The sequence below is a fragment of the Grammomys surdaster genome, unplaced genomic scaffold (genome assembly GCF_004785775.1).
Source record: "Grammomys surdaster isolate TR1022 unplaced genomic scaffold, NIH_TR_1.0 126660, whole genome shotgun sequence".
NCBI classification, from domain to species: domain Eukaryota; kingdom Metazoa; phylum Chordata; class Mammalia; order Rodentia; family Muridae; genus Grammomys; species Grammomys surdaster.
Genome location: NW_021621449.1, coordinates 641415 through 659765, shown reverse-complemented (window position 1 = coordinate 659765; position 18351 = coordinate 641415). Strand labels below are relative to the sequence as shown.

The following is an 18351-nucleotide window of genomic DNA, read 5'->3' as shown; positions in this document are numbered from 1 at the left end:
TCTAAGATAATGTTCTGCTACTAAATCAAGCCTCAAAAGGAATACTACCTACAGAAGGATGCTACCATTATTAGCATCCAAAGAGTTAATAAATACAGACGAAAGAAAGAAAGGCTTCTGTTATAGGACATCCACTGGACTGTTAGGCTAGGAGAATGGTTTCTTCACATTACCAGTCACCAGAAACTCTAATACCTCTAAGTCTTTTAACAAGTAGTAATTAAAAGGCCGTAAAAGCCTCTGATTGCATCTAGATATCCCAAACACTCCTTCTCTTCAGAGATGTATCATGACATTTTGTTAAAATAAATACACAGATGAGGCATTTCCTAACACTATTATCTTTCAGTAAGGCCAGACATTATGGTACATGTCTGTAATTGCAGCACTCGGGAGCAAGAGGATCATAAGTTCCAGGTCAGCCATAGATACCTAGATGATCTTATCAAGGAAATAGAAAAAAAAAAAAAGAGAGAGAGAGAGAGAGAGAAGAGACAGAATGAAGAAGAAAAAAGAAAAGTTAAAAATAAAAGTATAAGCAAGTCACATTTGCACAAGCTAAAAAACAACATATGTTTATATATAATACATGGATACATCTCAAATTTTAGAGCTTCATGTCTAACTCTCACTATATTTTAACAAACATCCGTAGGGGCTAGAAAGATGGCTAAGCAGCTAAGAGCACTAGTTGTTCTACGAGAAGACCTGGGTTTATTCCCTAAAACCCATATGGTGGCTCCAGCTCTAGGGGATTTGTGATGGTCTGAATGAGAAACATTCCCCATACTCCCAGGCATTTGAATGTTTGCTCCCCAGCTGGTGGGGATATTTGGGGAGGCTTATAAAGTGTGGATTTCATGGAGGAAATGTATCACTGGAGGCAGGCTTTTGAGTTTAATCACTTGTTTTGTTTAGTTCATTCTATTTTCTTGAAGCAATGTGTGAATACTCAGCTTTCTGGCCCTGCAGCCACGGCTGTTGCTTTGTTGTGTACCTCCCTACCATGACAGACTCTTATCCGTCTGGAACCATAAATCTAAGTAAACTTTCTTCTACAAACTCCCTTTGCCATAACATTTTATCACAGCAACAGAAATACTGGATGTGCCGGGCAGTGGTGGCGCCCGCCTTTAATCCCAACACTTGGGAGGCAGAGGCAGGCAGATTTCTGAGTTCGAGGCCAGCCTCGTCTACGGAGTAAGCTCCAGGACAGCCACGGCTACATAGAGAACCCTGTCTCGAAAAACACAAACAACAATAACAAAAAAAAAAAGAAGAAGAAGAAAAAAAGAAATACTGGATGTGATGCTTTCTTCTGGCCTCCACAGGCATCAAGCATGCATGTGGCACAAAGAGAGAAATGCAGACAAAACTCTCACACACATGACAACATCTATAACCTATCTTAATTTTTATTCTAACATCTAAAATAGGGAGGCTGAGGAAAGGGGGTTCCATTGAGTTCAAGGCCAGACCGGGATACAGCATAAGACCATGTCAAAAAAAAAAGAAAAAACAAAAAGTCCTGTTTTCCAAAATGTTTCCAAAAGCCGATCTATGTACAAAGCTTTGTGAATAAAGAGATCCTATACATACTGTCACAGAAGCTGAGTCTTATTCCAGTAACTTGGGGTTTAGTAATATAATTTCAGGAGATACTGTATTTCATACTTGTGGTTTTGTTAACAAATACACAAAGATTTTGGTAAGCACTTTGTAAGTATTTGCTAATTCTTGATTTTGAGAATTCGTGGTTTTCTAAAAGTGGTTACTATGTCAGAGACTACTTAAATGTAATGCTAATCACTGCTTCAAGTCTAAGAAATAACTGCCATCTGAAATATTAATAATTTCAAGTAAACCAAGAGCTTTTGTACTTTGTAATTTTTGTTCCTCCTGAGACAGGGTTTCTCTGTGTAGCTCTGACTAGAACTCACTAACTATGTAGATCAGACTGGCCTTGAACTTAGATCTGCCTATCTCTGACTCCCAGGTGCTAGGATTAAAGGTGTGAATCAGCACCTCCTGGTGGTCCTTTGTAATTTAATTTAAAAATGTGTATGAGTACTTTGCTTGCATGTACATCTGTATACCATATGCAAGCCTAGTACCCAGGCAAGACAGAAAAAGGGTATAAGATTTTCTGGAATTAGGAGTTAGAGATGGTGAGCTAACCATGTGGGTGCTGGGAATCAAACCTGGGTCCTCAAGAAAAGTAGCAAGTACTCTTAACTGATAAGCATCTCTCTAGCTAAATGTTTTTTATATTCTTCCTTAGTTCTATTCACATTTTATTTTAAACTGTTGCCATTTATATAATAAAATAACTTACAATTTTGAAAGTCTCATTCAACTAAAACAATAAAATTATCTAACCAATAGAGAAGGAAAAATGTTAAAACAAGCTGCTGAAAATACAGTTACTTATCCATTCAAAATACTCTTTTTAAAGTCCTGGAGAGTTTTCAACAACCATAAATAAGAGACAAGCTTTGGAAATGTGTTTAAATTACACACATGGACTACTGTCATTAGTTTAAAGTGGACCCATACGGTTAAGTTTGTACCTCAGCAACACATTTAGGACACCTCCAGTCTCCTTTGGGTACATCAGGCAGTGGTGGAAGAAGACAAAACGTATGATAGCTGTCATCGCATCCATCACACAAAAGCAGTTTATCCTCATTGTTTCCACGACCACAAAACATGCAAACATAGAGATCAACCTATGAAGATAAATAAAAATAATTCTATTTTCTATAATATATTGTATTTTTTCCATGAACTACTCCATAAAACAAATAAAATAGTATACACTAAAAATTAAACATAGTTTAATCCTGCTGGGCAGTGGTGGCGCACGCCTTTAATCCCAGCACTTGGGAGGCAGAGGCAGGCGGATTTCTGAGTTCGAGGCCAGCCTGGTCTACAGAGTGAGTTCCAGGACAGCCAGGGCTACACAGAGAAATCCTGTCTTGAAAAACAAAAACATCACTCATTCCACATACAAATACTATACTACGGAATGAATTCTGAAGAAATGCTATTGAATACCCCATCTCAGTAACTTTTAAGAATCCTTAGAGGGGACTAGAGAGATGGCCCAGTGGCTAAGAACACTGGCTATTCTTCCAGAGGATCCAGTTTCAATTCCCAGCACCCATGTGACAGCTCACAACTGTCTCTAACTCCAGTTCCAGGGGACCCGACACCTCACACAGACATACACGCAAGCAAAAACACTAATGCACATGAAATAAAAATAAATAAATTTAAAATTTCCATTCTTGGAATTTGCCAGGGTTTAGCCCAGGATCCAACCATGCATACCCACCCCAGTAAATATCAAAACCTAAGGGTAATTAAATCCCATATATAAAATAAAATGGCTTAGTACATATCATCCCTCAGAGTAAGTCATCTCTAGATTATTTACACTAAGATTATGTAAATGCTTTAGAAATTGCAACACTATATTGTTTGGTAAATAATACCAAGGAAGAGGGGTTATTTTATGGTGGGCTTACTGATGCACACCTGTAATCCCAGCCCAAAAGGTTAAGGCAGAATCATCTCAAATCTAAAGCCGCTTAGGTCTCACCCTAAGTTCTAGACCAGCCTGGCCTATATAGCCAGAACTGGTCTCTGTTTTTAAAAAAAGAAAAAAGAAAAGAGTTCTGCATTGCTCAGTATAGAAGTAATTTATTATTATAATTTTAAAAATATGTATGGATTCTTCTGTTGTTTTTGCTAGTTTTGTTTGTTTTTTTGTTGTGTACCATAAACATGCCTGGTGCTTTCAGAAGCCAGAGGTCAGAAGAGAGCATCAGATTCCCTGCAACTGGAATTAGATAGTTATGAGCTGCCAGGTACGTGCTTGGTGTCGAACCCAGGTCTTCTGGAAGGGTGTTCAATGCATTTAACCACTGAACACCTCTCCAGTTCCAGAAACAATTTTTAAAAAGTCTTTGATCTATTATTTGGTTAAACCAATGGAGGCAAAAGCTGAAGTCACAAAGGGCTAACTATACATAAATTTATATTCACTTCTCTACCTCAGTTACTCACAGGCATATGATTTAGGGGAATGTACATAGACAAAGGACAGTTAATATTACATAACAAACCAAAGCTTCAACTTGAGATTTTCCACCATGTCTTTTAATCAAATAAGCTAATTGAACACCATATGTCAACACACAGCAAGACAAAAATAAATCTTTTCCCGTCTGACAAATCCCAAAGCACTTACGAAGTTAACAGAGAGAGTTCCCTTCCGTTGTCTCATTTGCATGTTAAATGCATCTGATCTGTTGGTAACTTTTCGTCTTCGAGTGACCTCATCTTGAAAAAAAAAGTTATATAATAAAAGTAAACTGAAGTTGAGTGCTTACTATGAACCACACACTATTTAAAGTTATTTAAATTAAATAAAGTCTCATAACACTTATAAGATAGATTTAGTTACTGTTGGCAGATGAAGATAAAAAACTTAAGGGATAGTAAAATTAGATAACTGGTTTAAGATCATATAGCCAAGTATATAGCAGATTTGAGATTCTAATCTAGACATATCCAGAGAGTTAAAACCTTCAATGACTGACATATTTATTATAAACTGTCCATATGCATGCTTTAGAGAGGTCTCAAGTTAGTCATAGCTTTTTCTTTAAGATTGTCAGGCAACACAACTATTATAATACCAGAAGGTCAAGAATGGTTGTGTACAGCTTTAATCCCAGTACTCAGGAGGCAAACACAGGCAGATTTATTAAGTTTAAGGCCAGATTAGTCTACATAGCAAGTTCTAGAACAGCCACAGATACACAGTGAGATCCTGTCACAAAAAAACAAGCAAGCAAGCAAGCAAACAAACAAACCAGAAGAACAGAGCCAGGAATGATGGCTCATATCTGTAATCCCAGTCCTGTGAGACTAAACAGGAGGACTGTCAAAAACACTAAAGAAAAGAAACCCACAAAAACAAAACAAAAAGATGAGGGTTTATTTTTTAAACTAGGCCTCATAATGTCTGAAGTACTGGTAATTATTATTATACTGACTGTATGTTGTTCTTTTTCATTTTATGTTACTAGATTTTGTTTAGGTAGGTAAATATTCTACCACTGAGCTATATCTCTAGCCTTTTATCTTTAATCTATCTTTAATGGTATTTTGTCTCTACAAATTGCCCAGATTGGCCAGAAACTCACTGTGTAGTACTGTCAAGTCTCAAACCTATATTCTGTCTCAGCCTTCTGAGTAGCTGGAATTACAATAAACCTGCATTACCAGACCTTAAAATTCCCAAAGTCTTTAGAGTTGAACAATATTATCTGATCCCTTACAGTTCCAGCCCATAATCCACATTATATTAGTTATTCATCTAATAAAGGCAGAGCAATGTGTGACTTTAAATAGTTCATTAAATTATTACACTCAATGGTCCAGCCTAGTTTTGATTAAAATACATTTTAAATTAATAATGCATGATTTTTGCATCAGGAAACCTGCTCACAGAAATTTCTAATATGCTAAACTAGGTGCTTTAAAGAAAATTTATTTCAATGGTACAATATATAGAGGACGAATTATTTAGAAAATTAAAATAATATTCAGAGTTTAAAGTTCTAACCTCTCCTCAGTGTATTTTCATACTAAAAGTCTGAGAATCTCTTTAATTTAAAAGTAGTAACTTTTAGAAGACTATGCGGCAACCAATAGCTTAATCATTAGTGAGACTAAACTAGCCGTTAGATAGTAAATGAAGTTTCCATGATGTGCATTAGACATGAAGACAGACAATTCTTCTAAAAGTCAAAAATATACAGTGTAATATTTGTTCCTTACACATTACATTTAATATCTCTACCATTAAAAAAGCCAGTCTGCCTACAAACCAGGTAGCAAGTTTACAAATGTTAAGACTTCCCAGCATATGGGCTGGAGAGATGGCTCAGCAGTTAAGAACACTGACTGCTCTTCCAGAGGTCCTGAGTTCAATTCCCAGCAACCACATGGTGGCTTACAACCATCTGTTACGGGATCTGATGCCCTTTTCTGTTGTGTCTGAAGACAGCTACAGTGTACTCATATACATAAAATAAACAGATACATCTTAAAAAAAAAAAAAAAGAGAAAGAAAGAGAAAGAAAGAATTCCCAGCATAGAGTGAAATTCAAGTATTACTTGCACCTTGCAACAACCATGCCATTGCACTTCATTATATATGAGTAACAGATTTTACCTTCTTTATCTTTTGCTCCTACTGCCAGGCCCACAACTTTGGGCCCAGCCCCAAAAATCTGAAGTTTCTTCAGTTCTGTGTTTCTATTTACTTCTCCAGAGTCTGACTAAAAATAAATAAATATTAGCATTATTACTCAGGATCAAATAATTAGTTTTAAGAGATAAGATCTTAGCTGGGCAATGGTGGCTTGGGCCTTTAATCTCAGTACTTGAGAGCCACAGGCAGGCAGGTAGATCTCTGAGTTTGAGACCAATCTGGTCTACTACCAGTTAAGAGCTAGTTCCAGGTCAGTCAAGGCTACACAAAGAATCAAACAAACCAACAACAAAAACAAAAAAACTACTCCCCCAAATTATTAAGTTCATGAGATCCTGTCTCTAAAAAAAAAAAACAACCAAACCCCAAATAACTTCTGTTAAAAATAGTCCATGGGAACTAGGTAGTGGTGGCAAAAACCTTTAATCACAGCACTCAGGAGGCAGAGGCAGATATATACCTAAGTTCAAGGCCAGCCTGGTCTACAGAGTGAGTTCCAGTACAGCCAGAAAAATCCTGTCTCAGGAGACTAGGGGGAGGTTCATGGGGCTACTGAAGATGGCTCACCAATTAATGGCAGTTCCCGCCAAGCATGCAGCCATAGTTGTGTCCTGGGAACCCATGGTAGGAAGAAAGAACTCAGTTTCAAAAATTTTCCTCTGGGCTCTAGAGATGTCTCAGTGGTTAAGAGCACTGATTGCACTTCTACAGCTCCTGAGTTCAATTCCCAGCAACGACATGGTGGCTCACAACCATCTGCAATGGAGTCTGATGCCCTCTTCTGGTGTGTCTGAAGAGAGCAATGGTGTACTCATATACATAAAATAATCATTAAAAAAAAATTGTCCTCTGATCTCCACATACATACTATGGTATGTACATAAATACACACACACTAAAATTTTAAATGGGCCAAGGACACTGACAGGTACCTGAGATTTAACTCGTCTTGTTCTCTTTGGTGGAATATTCATTCTTGTTCCCCGCTCTGGGGAGGGCTGGATGTTAGTGCTGAGAACCTCAGCCTCAACTTTTTCTTTAAGATCTAAATCAGGCATTTGTACACCCTAAAAGGACACAAGAAGAGAGAAAATTCACTAAAACAAGTTTGAAAATGAGTGGAAAAGTCCCTAATACCACATGAATCCAGGTGGTAAGCCTGATCTCACAGTCATCTATAAGCTCAAAGCAATCCTTGACAAAGCAAATTCTGCTTTGTTCTTCAGAGTATCTCATACAGTCCCTAAGACATCAGAACTGGTCTGAAACTCTCTATGTAGCAGAGAATGATTCTGAAGTTCTGGTTCTCTAGACTTACAGGCATACACCACCAAACCAAGCTCCCAATGTTTGTATTTTTCAACAAGCTCAGAAGGATTTCTTTTCATGGAAATTGAAAGTAAACACAAAAATTTATGTGAAAGTGCAAACTGTTTGAAAATACTGAAAAGGAACCAAATTAGAGAACTTATACTATGAGGTTTCAAAATTTACTATAAAATAATACTGAAAATCATGCAGTAGGGGTTGGAGATGGCTCAGCAGTTAAAGACTAAGTATTGCTCTCACAGAGGACTCAAACATGGTTCCCAGCACCCACATCAGACAGCTTTCTCTTTTTTTTTTTTTTTTTTTTTTTTGCAGCTTTTGGGAACTTTATTTCAGCTTTCAATTGCCTATGACTCCAGCTCCTGGAGGAGAAAACAACTCTGACCTCTGTGAGCACTTGCACTCATTTGCACATACTCACAACAGACATACATAGACTGGAGAGATGGTTTGGCCACTAAAGGGTAGGTTCACCAACCCAAACTAGACTTGCATAAACATAAATGGCCTTTAAAAACAAAACGACAGTATAGTACTGATGATAGGGTAGAAATACAGAGTAATTCCTCCTATCTGTGGGGCATTTGTTCTAAGCTCCCCATTAGATGTCTGCAATTGGGCACAGTGCTGAATCCTATATACCTTTTCTATATATTTATAGTTATAATAAACTTTAACTTGCAGCAATTTTTAAAAAAAAATTCTGTGTTGAATGTTTTGCTTCCATACATACATATAAGTGTCTAGTATCCTTGAAGGTCAGGCAAGGCTCCAGAAACTGGAGTTTCAGATGGTTGTAAGCTGCCATGTAGGTGGCTAAGAACTGAAGCTGGGTTCTTTGCAAAAGGATCAAGTCTTTCTGCTGCTGAACCATCTCTGTGACCCCAAAACTTCAACTTGTAAATTAGGCACAGTAAGATGCTGACTATAGCTGGGTAATGGTGGCAGAAGCAGGCACATCTCTGAGTTCAAGGCTAGCCTGGTCTATAGAGGAAGTTCTAGGACAGCCAGGGCTACACAGAAATACCCTGTCTCAGTAAAAAACAACCAAACAAACATACTGACTATAAAAATATAACAATAGTAATATAATGAAGTTATATTAATGTGGCTTATAGCACTGAAAGTTCCTTACTGTACTTTCATTTTTTTAACCTAAATTTATCTCCAAATTCTGAGGGTTTTTTTTTTTTGGTGTAAACTGTCAACTTCACATTTCTGGGCCATTATTAAGTAAGATAAAAATGGCTTACACCCAAGTACCATAATTCCAACAGAAAATGTAATAAATAAAACGTCTCCTAACTACCTAAAAAGCAGAGATAAATAGATGATCCATTACTAGGGCAAGAAGGAACAAGATTTAATCACACTACTCAGAATGAAATGTCAAGTGAAACAGATTATACAGTAAACTGAAATGAGAGAATGAAACCACATGTAAGGAAGGGACTACTGTGGAACTATAGAATACAGATATAAGCATATAGTTTTGGGTCAACTCTTGGTCAATAAAGGTGACAAATCAATGGGAAGAGCTGTCTTTTGAAAGGAGTAGAACCAGGTATAGTGGCACACATACCTAGTGTTCAAAGCTGGCTTCATCTACATATGGAGTCCTGGCCTGCTGGAACTACATATCAACACTCCATCTCAATAGAAAATAGATTTAGAAAAAAGAAAAAGAAAAAATAGAAAGCAAGAGAGAAGGGGGGGTGAGGGAAGGAAGAAGGAGGGAGAAGGAAAAAGCGGAGGGAAGAAGGCCTGCTGACTTTGAAAGAACAGGGCAGCAGATAGATATCCAAGTTAGTGGTTAGAAGCCAGCCAGGGCTAAATAGTAAAACCTGTTTTTTTTTTTTTTTTTTAAAAAAAAATTACTGAGAAATTTCAATTACTCTATATTTCTTTGAGCTCCAGAGCAAGACATAGTCTCAAAAAATAAAGCTACACCAAAAACAATGTATAAAAGAAATCAATGGGAAGCTAAATCTTCAAACAGACATCATTATAAAAATGTCTAACTACACTATCACAAAATATTTACAAAAAAATATACCTGAAAAAAAAGCGTATCCAGAATAAATACCAAACCCTTACAAGTATAAGGCAAACAGCTCAACTTTAATGAAAAAAAAAAAGATATGAGAAGTCACTTCATGAATATCACAAAAATGGAGGAAATCTAGAGATAGCTCAGTGGCTGAGAGCACATGCTACCCTTTGCAGAGAACCTGCGTTCAGTTTCCAGCACCTAAATGGTAGCTCACAACTCTGTAACTCCATTTCCAGAAGATATGTGTGATGGTTTGTATATGCTTGGCCCAGGGAGTGGCAGTATTAGGAAGTGTGGCCTTGTTAGAGCAGGTGTGTCACTGTAGGTATAGGCTTAAGACCCTCATCCTAGCTGCCTGGAAGTCAGTATTCTGCTAGCAGCCTTCAGATGAAGATGTAGAACTCTCAGCTCCTCCTGCAGCATCCCTGCCTAGATGCTGCCATGTTCCCACCTTGATGATAATAGACTGAACCTCTGAACCCGTAAGTCAGCCTCAATTAAGTATTGTCCTTATATAAGAGTTACTTTGGTCATGGTGTTTAAAACCCTAAGAAAGAAGTTGGTACCAGGGATTAGGGTATTGTTTTGATAGGCCTGACCATGCTTTTGTTTGGAAGAATGTGGATTTTGGGACTTGGATTTATACAGCAGTGGAATGCTTTAAGTAGAGTTTAATGGGCTATCCTAGTAGGAATATGGAAGACTTTGGTGTTGAGGGTGACATGAACTGTGCAGACCTGGCCCAAGAGGTTTCAGTGAAGAAGAATTTCAGTATGTGGCTTAGAGACTATTTTTGTGATATTTTGGTGAACAATATGGCTGCTTTTTTTTTTTTTTTTTTTTGCCCTTGTCTACATGAGGCTAAGGTAAAGAGATTTATACTAAATGCATTGACAAAGGAAGTCTCAAAAAAGCCCAGCAGGGACTTTGTTCTCTAGTTAGGACTCTTGAAGAGGGTTTTGAACAAGTGTAGCAAGCTTAGAAAGGAAAAATATAAAATATATGGTTCGAGCATTAAAGGGGCACCAGGAAGTGAAATGGAGCTGAATCCTGTGTTCTAGAAGAGAGCTGATTAAGTGAGTGGAATTTGGGGGCAAGATCCTACCCAGCTAAATTTAGATCCAGGCATGGTGGTACACACTTTAATCCCAGAAGACAGGCATGCAGATCTCTGAGCTCAAGGTCAATCTACAGAGCAAGATCCAGGACAGCCATGCTTAGGCCGTGAAGGACTTAGAAAACAGAAAGCTAGTGATAACATAATAGAACAAGGGGGTCATGTTCCAGCTCCTGTAACAGCAGAACTCAGCAATGTGGCTATGGCTTTAGAGTGAAAAAATAAAAGAGACTACTGGGACAATTGATGCTGGTGTAGCTGGAAATTAGCAGTGATTAGCAGTAAGAAGAGACCAGCCTCACTGAGGTGAAATCTTCTGGGAAGTGTTTTCTGAGAGCACAAAGAAGCTGTGTTTCCAAAATTTTCAAAATGCCAGAGCCATAGGATATCTATCTGCTGAGGAATGCTGCTAACAGGGAGTCGAATCAGCCCAGGACAAAGAAGTTTGTTGCAGTCAACAAAGATGAAAAAGGAGTTGGAGCTCTGAAGATCACTTTGACATCAGACCTGGAGATGCAGAGTTTGGAGATTGCCCAGCTGGTTTCCTGTCTTGATTTGGGATTACAGTTAAGTAATTAGATGCATCTCAGAAGAGACTTTGAACTTTTAACAGTGTTGAGACTGCTATAGACTATGGGGACTTTTGGACTAAATGTCCTTTTTTATTATGCTATTGCTAGATATGGCCCCCATAGACTCAAGTGTTTAAACAAGCCTATAGGGACCAGGGAGTGGAATGTGATGATTTATATATGCTTGGCCCAGGGATTGGCACTATTAAGGGGTGTGGCCATGTTAGAGCAAGTATGCCACTGTAGGTGTAGGCTTAACAACCTCATCCTTGCTGCCTGGAAGTCAGTATTCTGCCAGCTTGGATGCTGCCATGTTCCCACCTTGATGATACTGGCCTGAACCTCTCAACTTGTAAGCCAGCCCAATTAAGTGTTGTCCTTTATAAAAGTTGCCTTGATCATGGTGTCTGTTCACAGCAGTAAACCCTAACTAGACAACCAGTGAGAAAAAAGAACATTCAAGACTGACCCATTACAATCCACACAGAAAAGTTTAAGTTAACTCTGCATGGTGCATTACCAACTTGTCAGACACAATGGGCCTACATAGGAGGCACAACAGCCATAGCAGCTGGTACCTAACCAGTCATTTCTTGGATTTGAGGTCTGTTTCACAGAAGGGAAATTATCTTTGATACTATACACATAATCAAAAAGCCAATGGCTGGAAAAGTGATAGTCCCTAGTGAGAAATTTACTGCTATTTTGCTAAACAGTCAAGGTATGTCTGTCAAATTGGATTTTAAATATTTATGATCATATATTAGTGCTGCCACCCTCTTTGATCAGAAAAGCTTCTTTTTGCAGTGCATGGTGGATAATACAAAGACTCATAACTGGTTAAAGATGTAATAAGAGGTTATTTAAGGCTCAGACTCAAAACAGAAACCTCTGAAATACCCACTTTGAGGAGTAGCCAACACTAAGAAGTCGGATTCAAGCTGGGTGTGGCAGCTCATATTTTTATCAGAATCAGGTAGGTATCTATGGGCGGGAGGCCAATCTAGCCTACATAGTGAATTCCAGACTATACAGTGAGACACTGTCTCAAAAATTCCAAATTAGACCAAAACAAAACCTTTTTTCCAGAAATAATGAAGATTTATAATTAAATATGAAGACAACCTTCATTCCCATTATCCTTTACCCTGCAAACCACTAGAACTAATTCTAATTTTTAAACTTTAACACATTTTCTTCTCAAATTTTGGTGCCCAAACAGCTATCCCATTTTACTATGCATAAGCATATCACTTATAGTGAATATCACCTGAAGTTTATACTTGACAAATTAAATTTTCCACTCAAAGAACTATGATGATCTCACCATAAGGCTGACACCAGATTGGAAAAGCTCGTATGGGTAGAGAATTCTTTCATAGTGTGACTTCAAAAGAGAACCAGTTCCTTTTCCTGGTAGATATCCCAACCGGCTACCCACTTTAGACCATTTCTTCTCTTTGGTGACTATTTCAAAACCTCCTTTGCTGGCAACAATCTGAAAAAAAAAAAGTAGAAATTCTTTAGGGAAAGAGATTAATTGCAAGCATCCTAATTTGTATAATCTCAAAAGATAAAAGCTTTTCCCCCAAAGCAGCTAGTAAAGTGTTTGCCTAGTATACAGGAAACCACTGATTTTGACACCTAGTACCATAAAACCTAGGTGTGGTAGTGCACACCTGTAATTCAAGCTCTCTGGAGGTGAAGACAGGACTCGACATTCAAGATCATTTTCCACTGCATAGTAAGTTGGAGGCCAGAATGAAATACATGAGATCTGACTAAAAGTAAAAACAGTGGGTCAGAGCCAGGGCTACACAGAGAAACCCTGTCTCAAAAAAACAAAAAAACAAAAAAAAAACAAAAACAAAACAAAAAGTGTGTCAGTAGAACGGTTCCTCAGGTAGGCTGTTGCTCTCAAGTCTGATAATCTGAGTTCCATCCCTAGAACCAACATAATAGGAGAACCAGTTCCTACAAGTTGTCTTCTAACTTCCACAAATACTTCCGTGTCTAAGATCATGCATGTGCATACACACAAAATTAATGTTTTAAAATAGTTTCACCAGGTAAGAAAACTTTCGGCATCCTAACACTGTATGTTTTCTGTAAATATAAACATTATTTTGGACTTAAAATGTAAATTTCCTTTTATTAAACTGATACCATTAACATACAAAGAAATGGAGACAGTGATTTTTACAAATATCAAACCTTAAAATTTAATGTTACTGGGTCCACTTTCAAGATATTCAAAAGCATTTAATAAATTTATACTTTGTACATTATGCAGCATGAAAAAAAATATACACTAACCTAAAAAATTAACCTGCCCCACACCCCACCAAAAAAAAAATTTTTTTTTGAATCAAGCTGCTGCAAGTCTGGACACATTTCTGCAGTTAAGAGAGCTTGTTTCTCTAGCAAAGGACCTGAGTTTGATTCCTAACACCCATACTGGGAAAGTCACAAACACCTGTTAATTCCAGCTGTTCCAGGGATCCAATGCCCTCCTCTTTAGAACTCCACAAGCACCTGCATGCACATGATGCATATACACACAGAACACAAACACACACACACACACAGGGATTGGGGTGCTGAGTAGAGTATGCTCAAACCTTGAGGATACCAGTTATGTGTATCCCACCACTCAGGTAAGAACATCAGAGTTAAGGCCAACCTCTACTAGATAGAGAATACATAGGTAGTTTTGAGTCACATTAGATTTGGTTTGGGCATAAATATATTTATGTAACAAACAAAAATCCTAAAACGAAGGGCTGGAAAGATGGCTGAATATCAGTGAAGATAGGAAGATTAGAATTTCAAGGTCATCCTTGGCTCTCATCAAACTGAAAACAGATGAGAGCCTGTCCCTCAGAGAGAGAGAGAGAGAGAGAGAGAGAGACAGAGAGAGAGAGAGAGAGAAAAAGGGGGGAGAGAGATTAATATAAGGGACATAAAGTGTTCTAAATTTAAGATCTTTTTATGTGTGCATGGCTTTTAATCCCAGCAGCACTCAAGAGGCAGATGAATCTCTTAGTTTAAGGCCAGCTTGGTCTATAGAGGGAGTTCCAGGACATCCAGGGCTACACAGAAAAACTCTGTCTGGAAAAACCATAAACCAACCAACCAAACAAAAAGATCTTGTTATCTATTGGTGTTTATACTAAGGTGGTGCATGTGTACCACAGCACTCACATAAAGGTCAGAGGACAACTCTGTGAAGTTTATTCTTTCTTTCTTTCTTTCTTTCTCCCTTCCTTCCTTTACTTGGGTTCCAGGGATCAAAGTCAGGTCATGAAGTAGCACAGCAAACCCTTTAGTCAATGAGCCATTTCATTAGGCATAAGATCTTTTAGACCTACAACTCAGAGTAAAAATTCACACATAATACACAAAACCAAAAAGGGAAAAGTACCATAAACCCTTTGTTTGGAAACATAAAGGTTCAAAATCAGGAACAGACAAAAGCACTGCAAGTGACTAGCATGAGAAACAGGAATGGATGTGTACAAAGAGAATCATTTTCATTTAAAGTCTTATTCATTTTGTAAAAGCCTATTACTCAGGCCCATCGCCAAATATTTCAAAAAAAAAAAAAATCTATTCCCAACAAAAGGAATTAGATTTCTCAACATGTAGCTAAACATATGGATGACAAATGTGACACTGACATTCTGATTAGGTTACCTCCAAAACAGAAATGCAATCTAACCTCAAATTAAAACCAGTAATGGCTTTCTAATTGGGGGGAAAATCACGGGAAGTTTACATTTTTGATGACAGTGTCTGGGAGTTTTTGGTTAGGTTTTTTTGTTCCTATAAGATTTTATTTTAGTGCTTTTCAGTCATGTGTATATGTGTATCTGTGTGGGAGTATATGCAAGTGCAGATACCTACAGAGTCCGGAAGAAGGTATCAGATCCCTTGGAGCTAGAGTTGTAGGTGCTGGAAGCCAAACTCGTGTCTTGCACTCTTAACCTTTGAGCCATCTCTGCAGCCTTGTTTGTTTCAGAAACAGCCTTACTATTTTATAGTCCAGGTTGGTAAAGAATCTAGTGTAACTCAGGCTGGCCTTGAATTTGTAACAATACTCTACCTAAGCCTCTTGAGTGCTGGGCTTACAACTGTACGACACTGTACCGGATTAAAAGTGTGAGTGAGTGAGTGTGAGTGTGTATGTGATGGATTTCCTCATATTTTTTTTTTAAAGACAGGGTCTCACTATGCAGCTGGCTTCATATTAAAGTAGATCTACCGCTACCTCCCGAGTGACAGGATTAAAGATATGGACCACCACACCCAGACAAAAGAGAATTCTTTTTTTATTTTTTCTTCCTTTCTTTGAGACAGGATTTCTCTGTGTAGCCCTGACTGTCCTCAAACTCACAGAGATCCACCTGCCTCTGCATCCCAAGTGCTGTGATTAAAGGGCAGCATCACCACCACTAAGCCAAAACACAATTCGTACAAGAAACTCTTAGGAGCTAGAGATAGCTCAGTGACTATGATCAACTGCCATGCAACCATGACGACCTAAGTTTGCTACTAGCACCCATGTAACAAACTAGGCATACTTTCACATGTACCTGTAATCCTGATCCTGTGGGAAGCAGAGACAGGAGGACTTCTAGGGCTTGAAGGCTTCCAGCCTAGTTGAAAAAACTAAGTTCAGGTTCAAGAACTTAGTTTTCAAGACTCTGCCTTAAAGAAGTGGTTCTCAGCCTAATACTGCAACCCTTTAATACAGTTCCTTATGTTGTGTGACTCCCAACCATCAGATTATTTAATTGCTACTTCATAACTGTAATTTTGCTACTGTTATATAAACTGTAATGTACATATGATATGTAGGATATCTGAAATGCAATCCCTGTGGGGATGAGACCCACAAGGTTGAAAACTACTGGAGTAAGGCAGAGTGTAATAGATAGGGACACTCAATGCCCTCCTCAGGACTCCAAACGTACACAGCTACACACATGCACACACTAGAAACGTTAGGGGCCAGGCATACATTTGTATGCCTATGCAAGTCTGAATCCACTAAAGACAGGGCTGGGGATATAGTTCAGCTTTGCCGTATGTGACAATTACTATTCATTGTCAACACGATCTAGAATCACCTGGAAGATGGGTGTCTGGCTGTGCCTGTGATGGATTATCTTGTTAAAGTTAACTGATATGGGAAAAACATTCACTGGGTAGAAAACCCACACTATATAGAATGCAGAAAGGAGTGAGCACAAACATTTATTGCATTGCTCTTGATTGTTGATACAGTGTGATTAAGCCTCTCTCATGCTCCTTAATTGTGACTTCCCTACTATGATAACACTCTAACCTAGAACTATGAGCCAAAACAAGTCTTTTATCCTTGAAGTTGCTTTGCCAAAGTATTTAATCCCAGTAAAAATAAAAGACACTAAGACAACACACAAGCCAAGTGTAAAAACCCTGAATTCAAATCCTCAGAACCCATGCAAAAACTGTGCAATGTATTGAGTCTGTAATTTCAATGTTTCTATGGTACGATGAAGAGATGAAGAAACTTGACCAGCTAGCCTGACATACATAGTAGAGAACATGAAGTAGTAGACCCTGCCTCAAACAAGGTGGAAGACGAAGACCAACACCCAAGGGTGTCCTCTGACCTCTATATGCACACACGCTGCATGTATGTACAAACACAAAGTCTGAGGCTAGCTTGATCTAAATAGAGAATCTGAGGCCAGCCATAAAGCAAGATCCTGCCTTAAAAGTTGTAACTGATTAATCTATGAATAAATAGATCGATAAATGGTGGTTGGTACACACCTGTAATTAAAACATTCAAGGAAGCAATAGCAGGAGGATCACATCATAATCCAGGGCATTCAGGGACATAAAGCAAAAATCTTGTCTCAAAAAGCCCCCAAAACAAACAAACAAAATAGGGGATGGTGGTGATGGTGGGACCTGGGGAGATGATTCCATTGTTAAAGTGGCTATCAAAAAAATATTAAGGACCCCAGGGCAATCTCTAGTATCCACTTAAAAAACTGGATGCAGTGGCCTTTTCTTGTAATCCCAGGTTGGTGGATAACAGAAGATCTATGGAGACAGAAGACCAGTGAACCCCAGGCCTTGGCCTCCATACACACATATAAAAGCACTCCAGAGGACCCACTTGTTTGTTTTGACAGAGTCTCTCACTATGTAGTCCTAGGTTGGCCTGGAATCAGAAAGGCCCATCTGCTTTTGCCTCTCAGGTGCTGAGACTAAAAGTATGGACAGCACACTGAACTCCATGTTTTCTAACACAATAAAATTCTGTGGTTGCTGTGACTTTTGAGTTAAGATGCCTTTATTATTTTTGAATTTTCTGTTTTATTAGTTTCAAATGCCCAGCACCCACATAGTGTCTCACAACCATCTGTAACTCTAGTTACATCTCTAACAATACAACATCTGACACTTTCTTCTGACTTCCATGGACAGTACAATACAGTACACAGACACACATGTAGACAGCACACCAATACACATAAAGATAAATCTTTTTTAAAAATCGAGTAAATAAAAAAAATTAAATATAAACCAGGAATATGGATCAATAGAAAAGTGGTTGCCTAGCAGTGCAAAAAATTATTTTTTAGGCTATAGTGAAAAATCTGGGGCTGGAGAGATGGCTCAGTGGTTAAAAGCACTGAATGCTCTGGCAGAGGTTCTGAGTTCAATTCCCAGCAAACATACGGTGAATAACAACCATCTGTAATAGGATCTGATGCCCTCTTCTGGTGTGTCTGAAGACAGCTACAGTGTACTCATATATACAAAATAAATAAATCTTAAAAAAAAGAAAAGAAAAGAAAAGAAAAGAAAAATCTGCTGGGCATAGTGGCTCATGCCTCTGGTGCAAGCACTGAGAAGCAGAGGCTGGTAGATCTTTGAGTGCAAGGCGTCCTGATCTACAAAGCAAGTATCAGGACAGTCAGGGCTATTA

At 38.3% G+C, this 18351-nt stretch overlaps 1 protein-coding gene across 1 annotated transcript in view; it reads right to left on the bottom strand.

Moving 5' to 3' along the window:
* The window catches only part of Kdm5a (lysine demethylase 5A), a 69440-nt gene that overhangs the window by 46163 nt on the left and 4926 nt on the right, over positions 1–18351 (bottom strand). Inside the window, exons 4-8 of the mRNA XM_028761137.1 lie at positions 12688–12858; positions 7222–7356; positions 6251–6356; positions 4256–4347; positions 2571–2729 (exon numbers count right to left, since the gene is read on the bottom strand). Of these exons, the coding sequence (XP_028616970.1) occupies positions 2571–2729; positions 4256–4347; positions 6251–6356; positions 7222–7356; positions 12688–12858 (663 nt within the window). The remainder of the gene's footprint in view (positions 1–2570; positions 2730–4255; positions 4348–6250; positions 6357–7221; positions 7357–12687; positions 12859–18351) is intronic.